Genomic DNA, 18359 nt, shown 5'->3' on the forward strand with positions numbered 1-18359 from the left:
TTCCAGGCGTACGACTAGCTGTGGAAGACACTGCATGTGTTTTCTTCACCTTAATAATTAATAGTTGGATGTCTCAGAAATCTTAAAACACCACTTCTCTCTGCACTGAGAGGTTCTGAAAGGAGCCGACGTTCGAAGGAAGACTCTCAGAACGCCTCAAGAACCGCTGCTAACAGAACGTCTGGCCGCTTTGAAGCAAAACACAAAGACTGCCGATAAAGGTAAGAAGCAGGGAGATCAACCGCAAACTAAAAGCTCCAGAGGGTTTAAAAACAGACCAGCTAGTTTTGTAGATGCAAATATTTATGACCAACCTGGTGTTGGATACCAAACTAGAAAAGTTCTGGTCATAGAAGGAGCAATAATGATAACCCTTTACTACTTTTTTAGAAGTCTGCATTTGAAGTATTTGGGATAATTGCCTATAAAACTTTAATATTTTGGGTTTCCTTCCACAATCGTACACGTTTGCTAGAATTTTGGTCCTCTCCTCCTGGTGGAACTGAGTCAGATTTGATATCGGACTCGCTCACACACACACTCCATTGTGCTGACTTACGGCAAGTAAGTCAGCACAATGGAGACACACACACACCCACACCCCTTTCAGCTCTGCCCATCAACTTTCTGTCCGCCTGAGATCAGAAATTTGTGATGGCCACTCCAGAACATTGACTGCGCTGTTCTTAACAGTAATAACACTGGTCATTATGGCCAAACAATAATGACCAATACTACAAACAATATTGTGGCCAAACAATAATGTGGTGTGATTGTGGTTTAATCAGACCACAAAATATATCTCTACAAAGTGTAATTTAACCCCCTTGTGAAACCATAACCCCACACCCAGACAGATTTTGAAAAATTGCCCCAGAGTGGGCGGAGCCAGGATACTTTGGGGCGTGGCCAAGGCAGAGGGGTGATGAGTGTGGGTCTTGTCAGGATGAGGGAAAGCCCTGTTGCCAGCTTAATGATGTTGTTGCTATTGTTGGCGATCTTTCAGATCCCTCTAGTGACTTTATTTTTTAAAGAAGTGACTAGCAGCAAATCTAGCACCATTTTTTGCATGTTTTAGAGAGATTTATGGTGACGTGTGAAAGAGGGTTTTAGGCCAGACATTGCAGAATGAAACTCATTTACACCAAAATACCAACATTTGTACAGAAACAAAACCGTAGCACCCTTAAGAACTAATTTAGGCAGCTTATTTGGGGAAAAAAGTTTGGATTTAGTTTACTGTCCAAGCTCTGTTCTCCTAGGGTGCATTTGCAAACTGTAAACTGGCTTTTTGTTTCTTTTGAAGTGATGGACAGCTCTGTGTTGATCCTATTAGATCTTAAGTCATTCTACCTTAAGAATGAGACTCTCCTATGCCCCCTTAACTTGTGGGGTGCCACGAGGATCAGTTCTGCATCTTCGCAAGAGCGTTAGCATTTGCTCTGGGCTGACTGTGGACATTAATGTGGCATTTTTAAGGCATCGGGAAATTGTACCCAAGGCTGAACCAGTCTTGTGGCGTTCTCTTTCAAATGTTTTTGTCACAAATGTCACGATGTCACACAAGAAGCGATGTGTTTTAGGTATTGTCATATTGTAAGAACACTTTGGATTTTGCAGAAAGTGACCGACTTGAGAGAGGAAACATTTGTCTGATTTATGTCAAAAATTTGAAAGAAAGAAAAGTTTTGTGTGACGTATTCTAAATTATATGTATACACCTTGTTTCAACTGTATATGTTTATTTGGACTTTTTTGTTGTTGAGTTAAGTTGGTACTAAACTCCTTTTTCTGTAATAAATAAAAGCAAACACCTTTGCACGCATACTGCATGCTGCGCCCACTTCCTTACAGGACGGCAGCAGAATCTGATGCTTTTGATGTAACTGAAGAAAACAAGATTAAAAATGCATTAAGCGCCGAGTTCTCTGCCTCACCTGGCAACCCGAGACCTTGCCTTGACCGTGAGGCTCGCAGCTTGGTCCTGCACTCGAGCAGAATTTCATCGTTAGCACAAATGCCTAATGGAGTTGTACCGCCGCAATTATTTCAAGTCGGGCTGAACTGTTTCTGTGCTGCTGTGATATCTTCACACAGCGAAGTCCTCGCTTCTGTTGTCTTGTCTTTACGAAGCCGTGCTGTGATCCTGTACAATGGTGTGACTTATTCCTCCAATTATCCGGGCCAGAGGCTGTAAGTGGACGCATGGTGTGTCTTGTTATCTTGTGGCGCCGCTGAACATTTCACGACAACATGTACTCGGTTCAGGGCGGCGAGTAAGTCAGCACAATGGAGAATCACCAGAAGAGGACTCTAACTTTCCTTACCATCGGATTGATATTCATGCTGAGCGGGATAGAGTACGGTAAGTTTTTTCATATATTACCGTTGAAACATTCTGCTGGTAGTGCACATCACAGATAACATGGCTGCTGTTTGAATGTCCGGTGTGCAGTGCTGCGTTAACAACCCTCCACCAACCTTCACATTGCAACCACAAGCTGAAGGGTTTCATTAGGGTTCTATGTGACAGACCAACACAACGTAATGCGTCACTATAGTTGCGCTTCCATTACAAATGTGGGCAAATTTTTTTCTTTTTAAGAAAACAAATTTTGAAAAACACAATTTCACAATTGCAGTGGTTCCATTAAATAAGAAACGCGATTAAAGTCACACGTGAATAACGATAAGTTCGCACGATAAGTCATTTGCTAGCATGCTGCGTCATCCTCCTCCTACCACTTCCTGTCTTCTTATTTGTCTTTTCCGCCAGCAGTAACGTCCCAATTATTCATGACGACTTGTGTGATGTGAAAAAAGTGTTTCACATCACTCTTTTCGGCCGTATCGATTTCGCAATCGATACGGCCGAAAAACCACCTCATCCTGGCGCCAAAACATTTTTATTGAAAAATACGTCTGTTTTGACTGGATTGCAACGCAGGGCATTCTGGGTAAATACAACCAAAACAAACGCTAGTGGGAGAAATGACTCATGTCTGGTTTTTTTTGTGTTTTTTTTAAACCGAAGACATAGAAGAACTGCCCCAACCACTGAAATCGGATACGGATTCCATTTTTGTTTAAGTTTCGTGAAAAATGAAGTTGTGCCTAGTGTGTTCTTCAGAGGTTTTCATGTTGTCTCCTTCAGTAGTTATTGAGGAGGTGACCAGGTTTTTCAAACAGTTTGGTTGGTTTGACATAGTGAAGTCTGAAAAACGACCACGCCAGCTGAAAATGTAACAAATGTTGCAATTTTGGTCTCCAATGGAACCGATTCTAAAGGACTATCAAGTCTACAGAGTCTAACCCAGGGTTGTTGGGGGGGTAAATACGTAAGAACAACATGCTTTTCAAAGCTCATTTAGTTTTTTTTAATTATTATTTTTAGAAATAAAAATGTGCTTTTTCCTTCCATTTTACCTTCCCTGCACCACTTTGTGTTGTCACATAAAATCCCAACAAAGAATGTAAAAAAGGTGGAGCGGTATCGGTATTTTTGCACCAATTTCATGTGTAAGAACTCTTCTCTTCCCCTGTTCCTCTGCTGCGGTCCCAGCCGTCATTCTACCCACAATATGGAGGTATCTGCAGATTCTGGAGGCTCCACCTTACTTCTTAGGTCTGGGCCTGTCTGCCTTCAGCCTGAGCGCGCTGCTCACCGGTCCTCTTTTTGGAGTCTGGTCGGATCGAAGCAAAACCACCAAATCCATCATCCTGTTCTCCAACCTCTTTGAAATCGCTGGTGAGACTTTTACTTTTCACTGAATGCTACGTTATGAGATCTTGACATGTCGTCTCCTTTCACCAGGAGGTTATGTGATACTTAAAATCAAAAAAATATGGTTCTATAATATCAGCAAAGACTCAAACTAAACATACATCCAGAATTATACTTTCTAAGTGAAGCCTTCGCTGTCATTGTAGAGTCTGAATGCTAGCATTGTTCTTTTTTATTTGTCCCCAGGTAACTTCATGTATTTTATTGGCTATTCAAAGTGGCTGTTATTATGCAGTCGGCTTGTAGCAGGTAACACACTCACTAATACACACAAACGCTCACATTGGCAAGCATGTGAGTCATGGATTACTCACCATCAAGGACATTGTTGAACTGTGCCAGGTGTTTTGGTTGGAGTTGTTGGCACTTTGAGTCTTCAGAGGCAATTTGGTGTGAAGTTTGCAGGTTGTTAAAACATTTTTTCCGTTACATCTGGTCCAACTACATCCGCCTTAGAAGTAGAGGAGTTGGAGACCTTAGGTGACTCTTACCTTTTTTTGCGTGCTGGAATTAGATCCAGTACTTCTGAAAACCCGAACAAATCAATGCGGTCACAATAAACACACTATTCACTCTCTATTTTTGTACAAATCAAGTTTGAGTTTGTTCAACTTTTCTATCGGTAGCATTTGATAAAAAAGAAAGAAGAGAAAAAAGTACATTCTCTTCATTATGTCATAATGTTATTCCTTCATCAAAAGTGCTGCCTTGATTCTTTAATGCATGTTTGGGGAAATCCTCGAATCTCCCGTGGCAACCATCCAGCTGTCCAAAAACGCCTGGGTGGACCTAGCCTTCAAGGGCGAAGCTACCAGTTTGCAAGCTTCTGTCTCACAGAGCACACATCCTCAGTGACTCCCCCATCAGCTCCTTCAGACTAGCCAGCAGCAATTAGCAAACGCCTGGTAAAACTGTGCATCTGCTGAGCTCATTATAGGAGCTACTTCTCAGTGCAACACTGGTAAAAACGTTAAAGGGTTAATAAAGGAGCCCTGTTGTGATGACTTCCTGAAGGCGGAGTTTCAGAAAGAATTGGGGTTTCTGAAGAGATAGAGGCAAAAATTTTAAGGCGTTAAACTACTAAGTCAATTTTTTTAAGCCAAATTTATATATATACAGCAACAACTGCAGAGGGATAATACTGCCCCTTTAAGCTGAGATGAATAGAAATATACTGTTTTTCTTTCAGGTGTGGGTGCAGGAGCAGGCTCCTCCATCTTTGGCTTCCTAACCCGGAGCACTCTGCCAGAGGAGCGCGCCGGTATCTTCGCAGCCATCATGGCCTGTCGTCAGGCCGGCCTTCTCGTCGGTCAGTTCCTTTCCTCCCTCTCCCACCTCTCCTCACCCTGCTCTGTATTCCGGTGAAACATCAGACACCGGGAAGGATCCTTTGGCTTTGATGTGCGGTTTGATCTGTGAGGAGAAGAGGCTATTCTACAAAATCACCTAGGTGTACAGCTAGTGTCTTGTGCACGTCCTCCGTTTGTCTTACCTTTAAAGCTCTTCCTCCTGTCTCTCCAGGCCCGGCGTTCAACTTGTTCCTGCGGCTGTGTGATTTCAAACTGGGGCCCTTTGCTGTGAACAAGTACACGTCTCCTGGGGTAACCGCATCCACACAATCAGTAATCTGAGGTTCTCCGAAAGGCTCATGAATAAAGAAACGAGCCATAGAAATAGTCGCTCTGCATTCTTGAACTCTTATGGATCCCTCCCGCCCCCGCATTGTTCTCTCAACAATAGAAATAAAACAATATGCGGCAAAGCTCAGGCTTGTAACAACCCGTGTCTGTCTGTTTCCATCCCACCATGCCTTAATGAAACACCTGTTGCACCGATTCAGCCAAAATGAAATGTAGAGGCCCCTCCTTCAACGCTTGCTTCAATTTTCCACATAATTCGTAGCTGATCTCGCGTCTCGATGTTTCAGACGTCTAGGATTCAGACGTGTGTCTTTTTCAGATCTTCATGTGTCTGCTGTGGACGCTGCTTCAGTTCGTCGTCCTGGCCGGGTACTGGGACGTACCGCCCATAAGCTCGCAGGGGGGAGTCGTCCTGTTGGAGATGAAACAAGAGGAGGAAGAGGAGGCGCCCCTGATGGGGTCAGACGAGGAGGAGGCGCGTACCTACAGAGCCGTCGACTCCGACCAATCGGAGACTTCGTTCGCGTCGCAGAGAGCCCATGAAACCTCAAACCCTTTTAAAAACTTCAGCATCAGCAATGGTGAGCGAATGGCTTGGCTCGGACTGACTGAGCACTGACTCTCTACTTTCCTCCAGGCTATTGGAGGCTTCGTGTAGGAAGAGGCGTCACAGCCGATGCACAAGTTCTGAATCTGCTTTATTGACTTTCCTTGCAGTCACACAAACGTGCTCACAGAGTTACATTGACTTTCTCTGCTCAGAAGGATTTTGCGCAGCGTATCAAATCAGATTCTCTTGTATTGACAGGACTTCTGTGTGTATGGAAAAGCAGAAAATACATATAAATGATGTTAGGCGTCCTACTGCATTAGCCTCAGTAATGATACATACAAGACGAGCGGTGATTGGCTGTCATCATTGATTATCTTTTGTTGCTCTTTGAACGGTTGTGTGCAGGCGTGTGTGTGTTGTGTGTACTTGTATATGCTACACACAGAGGACCGGTTTCACAATATTTACCAACCAAAGCAGGCCATATGTGGAAAGTGAGGACCTGTTTTCTCTGTCCTCACTTTTTTTGTTTGTTTCACTTTGTGACATCACCGCATCGAATGCATCTTCCATTACCGGCTGTTACACGTGTGCTTAAAGAATTGAGGAAGGATATTTTTACCCATCACATGATTCATTTCTTGTTTTCTGCTTGCCTTTCACAAGATCTGGCAACGCTGATCAGTGGGCGCTGACTGGACACATTTGGGAACAGCATACTTACATACTGCAAGAACAGGAAGCAATGCTAGAACTAACTAAGTAAGTAGGATGTGGTTGACTTTTACTAGTTGGAAACGACTAGTAAAAGTTGTTTCCAAATGGGGCTAGGTTTTGTCTAGACCAGGGTTCTATGATCCAAGAAGCCATTTTTACTCTCCTCATTTTGGTGTAATCTCTTTTAAGGACTGAATGGGTGACTACTCTAGAAAACATCTCATCGTCAGTCTGAATGTTTGGAGAGGTTTAAGGTCATGGTTGTCGGTCAGGCCCTCTACTGCTGATGAAAGTCAATACGGTGTCCCAGTAAGGATAGTTGTAAATGACTGTGTGTGTGTGTGTGTGTGTGTGTGTGTGTGTATGTATGTGTCAAACCCTCTTTATTGATCTTCTCACTCTTTGAAGTTGAGGCAAAGAGAAGGCATGCAGACCTTGTTTATTGACTGGCCTGCTGTGGTTGACTCGTGGATGAAATTCAGACAGAATTGGTAAAGTGACCAGAGTTCCCATCGATTCCTGTTTGTTCTGAAGAGAATCTGCCACACTAGAAACCCCGTCGCTCTGTTTAGCTGTTACAGTGTGTCTGGTATTCGCTCCCTTGAATTATTGATTCTCCTGGACTTTTTTTTTCTATAGCTGTGGAGAACCTTTGAAAATGTGGCAGAGCATACGTTTTCTTTCATTAAGTCCTGTCTCTGTCAGGGGCCAAGGAGAAGAAAAATAGTTAAAAATAAAATCACTGTGATTTTGTTTAATTTTTTTTTACTTTTTGGCTTTTGAACTGCTATGGTGGGTTTTTTTTAATAGTTTGCTTGTGGCCTTTACAGTTCATTTGGTTAGAACTGGATCGACCTTCCTGTGCATTTACAGAAAACTGCAGCATTTTGGTTATTTTCTGAGAACATCTTCAACACTTATTGATCCAGTGAGAAATGCTACAACGATTCTTAAAAGAAGAACTGAATGAAAAAGTTTGAATTTATTGTAGATGTTCTCTAATACACATTGGAATCATTATAATACATAAAAACGATCCATCCATCAATCATTTTTATTTGCTGTTCATCAGTCTCATCTTATCTATCTGTGAATGGAAGGAAGAAATCAGGATCACCACTCTGGATGTCTGTCAGGGGAAGCTTCTGACCTTTCGACATGTGAAATGTGTAGGAAATACATTATCGAGTAACTTTATCGAGAAAATCTGTAGTCAACATTTGAACCTATTCTGACTCGTATTTGCGCAAAACAGCAGCTGCTTTAAGACAGCATATATATATACAGTACAGACCAAAAGTTTGGACACACCTTTTAATTCATTGAGTTTCCTTTATTTTCATGACTATTGACATTGTAGATTCACACTGAAGGCATCAAAACTATGAATAACACATGTGGAAATATGCACTAAACAAAAAAGTGTAAAACAACTGAAAATAGCCCTTATATTCTAGTTTCTTCAAAGTAGCAACCTTTTGCTGTGATTACTGCTTTGCACACACTCTGCATTTTCTTGATGAGCTTCAAGAGGTCGTCACCTGAAATGGTTTTCACTTCATAGGTCAACCTGTCCTGTCAGGTTAATAAGTGGGATTTATTGCTTATAAATAGTCATGAAAATAAAGAAAACCCATTGAATTAGAAAGGTGTGTCCAAACTTTTGGTCTGTACTGTATATATATATATATATATATATATATATATATATATATATATATATATATACACATACACAGTAAAAGAGCAATTTACAAAAGCTGAACTTCAGTAAACAACAGAGGAGGGAACAAAGACATCTGAACCAGAGCGGACCACTCGCTGTAATATGGAGGCTTTTCTCCAGCCATCTGGTGAGAACATCCAAATTTAGCTGCGACTCGTTTTCCAACCCCGCTTCGTCCATACGGAAGCTTCTGTTCCAGGAAAAGATGGGACAGAGACATGGAATTAACTAAGATCTATTTATCTCTCATTCTCACAAGAGGAAAACCTCAAATTCACACTTGTCCAACGCAGAAGAAGTTTGGGCGAGGCTCTCGAGTTTTCACTCCGCACCAAACTTTTATCTCCGCATCGCGTGCCAGTCGAGAGCTTTTCCAGTCGATCTTGTTTGCTGATTTTTCTGTCTTCAACATTACAGAGTTCCTGAGAGAAGAAGTGGTTGTTCTCCTTACGGCTCAGTTCATCACTCTATTCAACCAGACAGCGCTGGAGGTGAGGAGCAACCGTTTCGATCTATCAGCCAAAGCTTGCAAACATTCTGCTCGGTTTTTTCACTCGGGGCTAGAGCAGGAGCGAATCCCTCCGTGAAAAACTCAAGACACTTAATTTAGTTTTTATAGATTCTTGATCAAATAAACACAAAGGAAAAAATCAAGTAACCTTTTCTCAATGTTAGGGTGAATTGGGGTGAACGGTGCTAAAAAGTGTTTTTGCTCTTTTACAAATATATTCTGTTGTGGATTTTTGTTCATTCTGCACCTAAATGTTTCAGATCATAAAAGCATTTTTACAGTTTTTCTTTTTGGTGCATTTCTCAGCGTAGAAATGAAATTCTCAAAACTACTTGTTCAATAAAAAAATAGAAGCAGTTTCTAATTTCTGTGAGCAAGAGGCAAATGAACGGCCGCGCGCGCGATTATCAATTATGTCATGCTGATCAGTCTGTTGAATAGTCTCGACCTCCACAACAAGCGGGAACATGCAAAACACTTGAACGGGTTATCGTAAAATGTCAATCGCATTTTAATTCATTTTCATTAAACTCTTTTTTTTTTTTCTAAATCTGTCCTGAATTGGTAAATAACTGCTTGGTGAATCCAGGTTTTCGTCAACATAGGTAAACGTTTGAAGCATCAGATCAACAAATGATCGACCGGTTGTCTGAAAACCTCAAAGGTACAACATGTCTTGAACCGTCAGTTGGCAAGTATATAGTGTATATAGCCAGAGAAAAACACCGTGTTACATTTCGGACAATGGAAGGACGAGTAGTTGGATGGGGTCAGCACCCAGACAGGAGAGGAAGAGGAGTGAGGCTGTGGCAGAGGAGTTAGAAGGTAAAAGAGAAGAAGAGGCTGAGCACATCTGCCAGTTCCCACCAATCTGACATCATCACATTATGGTTTTGTGATCCACAACGAGATGCTAATGGAGTTCCTCTCACCCTACTCCTTATTCCTTAACTTCATAAAGGAGTTTTTCTCATCATGGAGACGGAACGTATAAGAAGTTCATCAACAAATTACCTTCTCTTGCCATTGATCTCTCATAATTACAACAGTTCTTGTCATCAAAACTGTAGCCATAGTTTACGACAGATCATCCCTCCAGAGCACACTGTTATATTGACAACTTGACTAATCAGTTTGACTGTAAGCAAATATGTGTTCATTGTTACAGACATTTACTTTTGAGAGATGAACTGTGGCTTTTGCAGACAATCCATGGCGTTTTGCTGTTCATATGGATAGTTTGGAGAAACGCACTTACTCTGTTTTGCGAATGTCTGAAACGATTCGAGAAATGCACCGAAGCGGCTGATGAAAACCTGTCAAATTTGTTTGGTGACGTGAGACCCTTAAAATTGTTTGATTAAAAAGCAAGCAGACAAAAAAAATCTGTGAGCGGGGAAGCAGTCTACAGCATGCGTCACATGCCTCCTGTGTAATTGTCTTTAATTAGTTCAAGGTACCCGAAGCCATTTGTATCCTTTTGGACTCGCATCGATTTCTCACCCAGATCGTGTGCTGATGACGGGACGCTCGGACTGCTGTGTGAAGTCCTCTGGAGCACATCCTAAAGATTTTCAATAGAGTTCAGGTCGGGGCTCTGCGGAGGCCAATCCATGTGTGAAAATGATACCTTCATGATGCCTGAATCAGTCTTTCCCAGTTTCATCCCCAGTAGGCCCATCACTCCCATTGTCAAACATCCCACTTCCCTTTGGGAAAAGTAGAAATCCGACTATGTGAAACCTGGAAGTCAGCTGACTTTAATATTGACACCAAACATTTGAGTCCAAAGCTGACCGATTACAGCAGCTCCAAATCATTACATTGCCCACTCGCTATGATAAACCCATCATTTCTTCTTCTAATGTGCTTATCACTCTGAAACTCATTATACCACACGACCTTATTCCATTGACCAGGGTTCTGTCTTTACTCCCCACATAACGAAACCATTTCTTTATTTGCCTCACAGATTAGTGGCTCTCGGGAGGTCAAACAGTTATTTAGTCACAGTACACTGAGTTCTCTTCACACGACACGTTAAACTCTATACTGGACTTCTTTTGATTATATTTAACTAGACCTTTAGATGGTTTCCAAACACAAGTACGCCACTCGAGTCTCCTGTCAGCCGGGTTTTTTCCCCTCAACGTTTCTGGTTCTGTATTTTCAATTTTAGAATTTCATTTGAAACTGTACTTAATCCAATTTTACTTACAGACTTTTATTTCGCTTGTAGCACCTTATGAAACTGAGTGACATGGTTTATTTTAAGGACATCAGAAAAGGTCGAATAATTTTCCCGAACTGCGTCATTGACAGAAGTATTGATGAGAAAAGTTGGAAACAGCTAGCTCAGAAACCGACCCGCACTTTCTCTCTCCTGACGTGTTTGGTTTGATCAAGTTGCCTGAATTCACGCCACATCATTTGTACCTGTAGGCCATGAACGGCGTTTTCTCTAACACTGAAGAACACCTACAAAAGTCTAGATGCTAGACCATTTTATTCGAACATGGTGTCGGCTACGTGATCATGTGACACTTTCTCCATGGTTACTATTGATTAGATGTGTACCTTTTCCATAGCGCTGCATTTGATTATATTTTACCAGACTTACGTTCTAATGAAGAATATGAACGTTAATCGTGTTACCTTGCCAGGTCTTCCAACTGACGGCAGCTATCCATCTCCGTCTTTTTTCCTCGTCAAAGGAAATAAGTTTGCTTTGCGTCCTTGTCTGTTTGTGCAGAAAACTGCGCACAACTCTTCGACCATTTTTACAGTGAAATCAACTAAATAAAAGCAATATTACGCTACCACCTGTGCCCTTCTGGTGCCATGGGAGGAAAAAAAAAATTGTGGCAATGACCCAACTTGTGGGAACGACTTGTTTCATTCGTGAGAATGATTTCATATCTCTTGGGAACGACTTGTTTCATTCGTGGGCACGACCCACGAATGAAACAAGTCATAAGTAACTGAGTTGTCGATGCGAGTTTGGTTTTTTTTCTCCGTCTGGTGACTTAGGAGAGACAAAAAGACTTGTGGCCACGACTTAATATCTCATGGCCACAACTTGTAATCGTTAAGTCGTTCCCATGAAATAAATAAGTCGTTCCTATTAGATATTAAGCTGTGCCCACAAATTAAACAGGTCGTTTCCACTTGTTATGAAGTCGTAGCCACGAGATGTTAAGATGTGGGCATGAATTGATTTATTTTTCCTCCCATTTCACCAGACGGGCTCTGTAGGTGCACTTTCTCTGTACAATGACGTTTTGCAATCTTGTTAGAACCAATTTCACTTTTGCCTCCAATTTCTACTAAATCTAACCCTGTCTGTTTATCTTTAACCCCCTCCCCCTCCAGACCATGGTGACCCCTCTGACGCAGCGCTACTTCAGCTTCGGCGAGCTGGGCAACAGCGTGATGTACGGCCTGTGTGGGGTTGAGGTCATCACGGGCTTCTTCTTCGTGCGCTGGCTGAGCAGCAGGGTTGCGGACCGCGTGGTGCTGGCCGCTGGCCTGGTCATCTGCTCCACCGCCTGTATCTGGTGCCTCGTTTTCGTCTGCAAGCCCCGAGGTGCTGACCTGCCCACGAAAACACGCAGACACACCCGACGAGCGCGCAAGTACACTCAGGGAGGGACTGTCTCGGAGCCAAGTTGTCTTTGTCTGACCGGTTGTTGGTGTGCGGAGCTGGAACTGGGTCACCCGGCAGATGAAATGAATGAGCTCTTTAAATGATATCATTCAGGCTCTGGTGGGCCAGCAGGAGCTCACGCAGGCAGGCAGGCAGGCCGGATCCTGTGTGCTCGTGTTGGCCTGCGTCTGTTGCAGCTCGTCACGTTTATCGCTCTGATTAACAGTGACAGGTGCTGGAGCCGGGTGCAGCCTGGGTACATTTAACAGGATTACAGTAATCTAATTAAAGGGGGTGGGGGAAAGCTATTTGTTAGAGCGTAGCCTACATTTGTTCTGTATTTGTTTCAGTTCCACTTAAACAAACAATAGCGTCAAACTTATGGCAGATAGATAGATACCTGAGCAGAGAAAAAAAAAAAAGGATTTCCAGACTCGGTCCTCTGAGGGAGCGGCTTAATTTGCAGAACTGCCTTTTCATCGTAAGATCATAGACGTTCAAGTCGAACAGGAACATCCAACCGTTCGAGTGGGCACAGATTCCCACAAACATGTGCATGATGCAAGGCAGCACAGAGCAGAAACGGAGTGGCCGCCAGCTTGGCAGAGGTTTTATTTTGCAGACAAGAGCTCTCTGTGGAGGAGCCAGCCCGTTTATGGAGGAGAACCTAGAAACCAGTGGAGAGAGAGAGAGGGAAACCGAGATACACCAGCTGCGTTTCCACCACAAATGTGCCCAGATCTTTGTCTATGTTCCACTAACATACACAGAACACAACTTTGCAATTGCAGTGTTGACATTAAATAAGAAGTAAAGTTAAAATCACACGTGAACAAACTTGTTCATGCGTTAAGTCATTAAAAAACATTTGAGTGACAGATGTAAACAGTTACTTGAGATGTATCCATAATTTGGCGCCCATCATCTATCAGCCGTCAGAGGAGACATCGGCGTCGTGTTCAGGCTTTGGCGCGACAAGCCTGGCCTGTATTGGACTTGTGCGCGCCGATTTTTCAGAAGAGCTATGGATTCAAAATGCTTCAATGAGAAACTCGTGACACAGCGTGATTTGTGTGATGCAAGAAAAAAGTGTTGTAGTTTCCATTGTAGTTTCGCGAAATGCAATACGGCTGGAAATACAACCTTTTCCATAAAATGACGCAGATTGAAATAACGAAAATAAATTTGCTTCATGGAAACACGCCAATTAAAAAAAAAAAAAAAACTCACCTTTTTAAATAAAAACGTCTTGTATTTGTGCGTGTCGCAAAACGTAAATGGAAACATTTTGTTCGCATCACACGAGTCACATGATCAACAGCCGGATGTTACTACTGCCGAAAATGACAAAGAAAATGACAGGAAGTAGTAGAAGGATGATGCTTTTTAATGACTTATCCGTGTGATTTTAAATGTGTTTCTCATTTAATGAAACACCACAATTGCAACTGTGTTTTTTCAACATTAGCGGAATATGGACAACGCTTTGCTTTGCGCACATTTGTAACGAAAACGCAGCCAGTCGCTCTGCTCTGGCCGCTGTCTGTGGACACTTAGCTGAAGAACAAAAACAAGCAAATCTATTCGACAAAAACCTGAAAAAAAAAAAAGTTGTACAGAACATCGATTTCATTCCTCCGTATTTCCCGTGCCTTCCAGGTGGATTTGAGTGGCAGCTTTCAACTTTCATAGTGGGAGTTTTCCTGCAGCTGCTGGGGCTTCCGTTCGTGGCTGTGTCTCAGGTGTCGCTCTTCTCCAAGGTCACTGCTGAGAAAACTCAAGGTGTGCTCATGTTATGTTGTCAAGATGTGCAAACAACAGAGTGTTGCTGTGCACATAGGATTGTAAAAAAAACAACCTCGCAAATATGGTATGTCAAAGCCATATTTTAATGTCGGCACAAGTGAAATAAAAATGAATAATTTTTGTTTTGCTTCTCTAAAAGGGTTCAGCCAAGGTGTCCGGCGCTCCGTCGGAGGCCTGGCTACCATCTTGGGTCCTTTGTGGGCCGGAGGATTGACCAACAACTTGTACATAATGCTGGGCCTGATGCTGGCTCTGCTTGTCATGATCACAGTAAGTAGAGCTGGAGCCTTTGACTGACTGGTGAAAACCTTGTTAAAGGGTTAATAGCAGAGCGATGTTGCGATGACTTCCTGTAGGCGGAGTTTTGGAAAGAGCCGGCGTTTTTAAAGAGCCAGAGTCCCAATTTTAAGGCGTTAACTTAAAAAGTCACATTTCTTTTAAGTCGTATTTGTTATATACAGCGTTTTCATAACAAGTGAATGTAACATAGTTACTTGATTGTGCTATAAAATGGCACTATGTGCCTGGAAAACAGGATTCTGCACCTTTCAGGTTTTGGCTGTTGTGTTTTGGCTTTTGAAAACAAAAGCCAAAACACATACATGGGCCACTGTATGTAGCAAAGATGCATCTGGTCATCAATCCTAAAGCACACGACCACATTTTCAGGACTCAAAGGAAAAGCTAACCTCACTTTAGCAGACAAAGTGAAATACGAGCTGCAATCTATTCTTAGATTATGGCCTGTAGACATGGTCTCTTGGGGAAACCTGGTTTTTGTGGTCACCGCATTGTCTGCTTCTCCTCTAGACCTTAAATCCCTTTTTTTTTTTTTCCAGTGTTTAAACTTAAACATCCCATTCATTGGGCCTTTAACCGGCCCGCTGTGATTAATAGTTAATTGCCTCGATCAATAGCACTTTGTCTACGTGGGGATAATGGTGCGACCCAATGAGTTAAAAAGCAGTTACCGCTAGGTTGTTTTTTTTTTTCATTTTAAAGCAAAATCCTTTGCTCAGCATGTCATTAATAGCCCACGCGTGTTTTTTACTCAAAGGCCTCTGTTCTCTGTAGCCACATGCCGCTGTTTGTGTCTGCAGGTTATGACAGTCCTGTCCTACGAGCGGCTGGCCGAGCCGAGGGTGGTGCAGTGTGCCCAGAGCGCCGACAGCGGAGGGTAGAGGGGAGAGGAGCGGGCCGAGACGGACCGGGGCCGGGGGGGGGGGACGTCCTTCACTTCAGAGAGAATAAATCCAAGTTTCCTGAAGAGGAAAGCGCATGAGCGCGGAATAAAGACGATCAAAAAGCTTTGCACACCGTCTCCCCCACCAGCCTGCATTAGGATGAACCGCATTATTCATATTACCACCAGATAATTAATTACATTTTACACAAGGGGGCACCATTGCTCTCACGTTGAGTACTTACAGACATAATTGTAGATGAAAGCTATTATTTTTAAGGAGAACTATTTATACTCCCCTGTGTAAGTGGGAAAAAAAAGCTGTTTTTTTTTTTCTTTCTTCCTTTCCTGTGCGACCCGTGTATCAGAAATGTGTTTTTTTTTCTTCCCCCTGTGAAGAGGAAAGCGCGGAAAATGAAACGGTTGACACAATGAGTGCAGAAAGTGGAGTTGTCAACATCTCAGCGGCTTCGTGTCAAGAAAGCTGACAGGAGAAGAGGGTCAAAGACAGTGATTCTTCACCGATTTATACCTTTCTCTTTTTTTTCCTAAAAAGAGGGGGGGAAAAGCGGAACACACACACACACACACACACACACACCCAAAAAGACTTGCATGTAATTACACCATGTTATCTGAATTCCTTCCTGTTCGGCTTGCACAAATGAGACACTCATGAAGTTTCAAAAAAAAAAAAAAAACTCAATACAATAAAAAATACTTGCTAAATTGCCAATTCTATCCTTTTAACTAAAGGGAGCAAATAAAATTTTAACAATATACATTCATAATTTACTTTTTGACAAGGTGTGAGTAGTGTACAGTCAGCTGTTCTTGCCTGTGTTCTCCTCTAGGATGTGCTGCGCTACACATCAGCAGACGAGGGAGCAATGCTGTAAGCAACATCAAGGCATTGTCGATTCTCTTTGTAGAAACGAGTGTTGGTTCGGCTAGTCTCTGTGTTTTTGCATAATTGCAGATAAGGCTCAGTAACCTTTCCAGTTTTCCTCGCTCAGCATGTGATATTTGCCTCCTTTTTTTTTTTTTTTTTTGCCCAAAATGGAAATTCTAATCTCTGGGACTCAAGGACATAATATATATAAGTACTTTTCTGCCCTGATCAGCGTATTGAGGTGCTTGACATTTTAAGGGAGATAACAGAGTGCACAGATTCGGGTCAGGCTAGAATGTGACTCACTTTGAACAGCGGCTCTGTCTTCCAGGACGCGTCTCTCCTTTCCACTGACGAAAACAGACAGTTTACGGTGAACCTGCATTTCAATCTGCGGGGATTTATTTTTCATTTGGATATTTATGGCTGAGAAGAAGAAGGGGGGGAAAAAGCACAGCTAGATAGCATTTAGAAATAAATAAACAAAACTGCTTTATTCTGCTCTGACAGAAGCTTAACAAACCTGCTGAGTAACTCGCGTCGCTGCTGTCTTTTTGTTTGCTGTTTTGCCATCATTCTGTGAACATTTCAAAAGCAACGCGGCGTTTTTAAAAGGCGGCATGCGGTTCGCTCCACGTCCAAACGGAGATAAACGAGGAAGTCGGAGGGCCTTCGTGGCTTCACATGAACCGAACCAGCCGGCTCAGCAGCCGCGGCGATGAACATTTTTTTAAAAAAAAGATACACAGAACAACCATTTGATGTAGGGGCAACCAATTATTTCTGTTAGCCAAGGACAGGCGTGCGTCGCTATGGAGATGGGACTTTGCAAAGGATGGTGGTGGTGGTGGGGGAGTTAGCCAGGGAGAGTGGACGCAGTGGATGTTTTGGTGGAACCTGTTCCTGCCACTGAGATGAAGCAGATACGGCGCAGTAATTACAGTTTTCCTCCTCTGCTGGAAGGAACGTTTCTTCTTTCAGTTCAACATTCCATTAGGAAGACAATAAATAAAAGGCTCTGTACACTGTACTGGGTTTTCAACCCTTTTTAAAAAATATATATATATATATGATGACAATGTTCTGATGAATGAAGGTCTGCACGGTGGAAAGAATAGGTCAGATAATTACAGAAAGAGGAAGCTTGGATCGTCTCAAGTGGGTTCTGTAAAGAAGTTGTGAATCATTACTATCTTACCTTCGGTAGATAAGCGTTTTATATACAGTTTGGATTAAAGAAAAGAAAATGCGCAGCCTGGGAGAGCTGGTGATTTGTCAGGGCCGCAAATTTCTTCCATCTGAAAAGAGTGGAAACAGATTAGCAAACACTATATTACTGCAGTCTGCACAGGCCTGCAGCTCGCCACACACTATGTCACCTACTGCAAAATTGAACAGATTAAGTGTTTCTAGCGAGATAAAAAAAAAGGAGAAGAAAATCAATAAAATAGCAACCGTTCTATAATATCTTTATTTTTTTACCCTACATGTCTGCTTTGTTGCACAATTTGTGTTTCACCCAAGTATTCTGTACTGTGAAGTTTCACTGTCTTTGTTGGACGGATGTTCCGATCCAGTCCAAGGCATCATCTCAGGTTTCCAATCAAGGCCTTTTAAATTACTTTTGTCCGAACATCTCATTAAACTTTTGGACCCTTTTTTTAATGTACTGTCAGTGATTTTGTCAGAATCAACCGCTGCAAGCTATGTGATAATATATATACATATACAGTACAGACCAAAGGTTTGGACACACCTTTTAATTCAATGAGTTTCCTTTATTTTCATAACTATTGACATTGTAGATTCACACTGAAGGCATCAAAACTATGAATAACACATGTGGAAATATGCACTAAACAAAAAAGTGTAAAACAACTGAAAATAGCCCTTATATTCTA

General features: G+C 42.3%; 1 protein-coding gene across 1 annotated transcript; it reads left to right on the forward strand.

Moving 5' to 3' along the window:
* Window positions 1–137: 137 nt before the first annotated feature.
* Window positions 138–18118, forward strand: LOC102235481 (major facilitator superfamily domain-containing protein 8-like). Its single transcript, XM_014470011.2, has 12 exons — window positions 138–221; window positions 2269–2365; window positions 3563–3748; window positions 3971–4033; window positions 4974–5093; window positions 5306–5385; window positions 5744–6005; window positions 8838–8911; window positions 12304–12517; window positions 14237–14359; window positions 14523–14653; window positions 15484–18118. Exons 2-12 carry the CDS (start codon window positions 2290–2292, stop codon window positions 15562–15564), a joined length of 1410 nt encoding a protein of 469 aa, XP_014325497.1. The 5' UTR covers window positions 138–221; window positions 2269–2289; the 3' UTR covers window positions 15565–18118.
* The last annotated feature ends 241 nt before the right edge of the window (window positions 18119–18359 follow it).

Source organism: Xiphophorus maculatus, chromosome 6 (assembly GCF_002775205.1).
Source record: "Xiphophorus maculatus strain JP 163 A chromosome 6, X_maculatus-5.0-male, whole genome shotgun sequence".
NCBI classification, from domain to species: domain Eukaryota; kingdom Metazoa; phylum Chordata; class Actinopteri; order Cyprinodontiformes; family Poeciliidae; genus Xiphophorus; species Xiphophorus maculatus.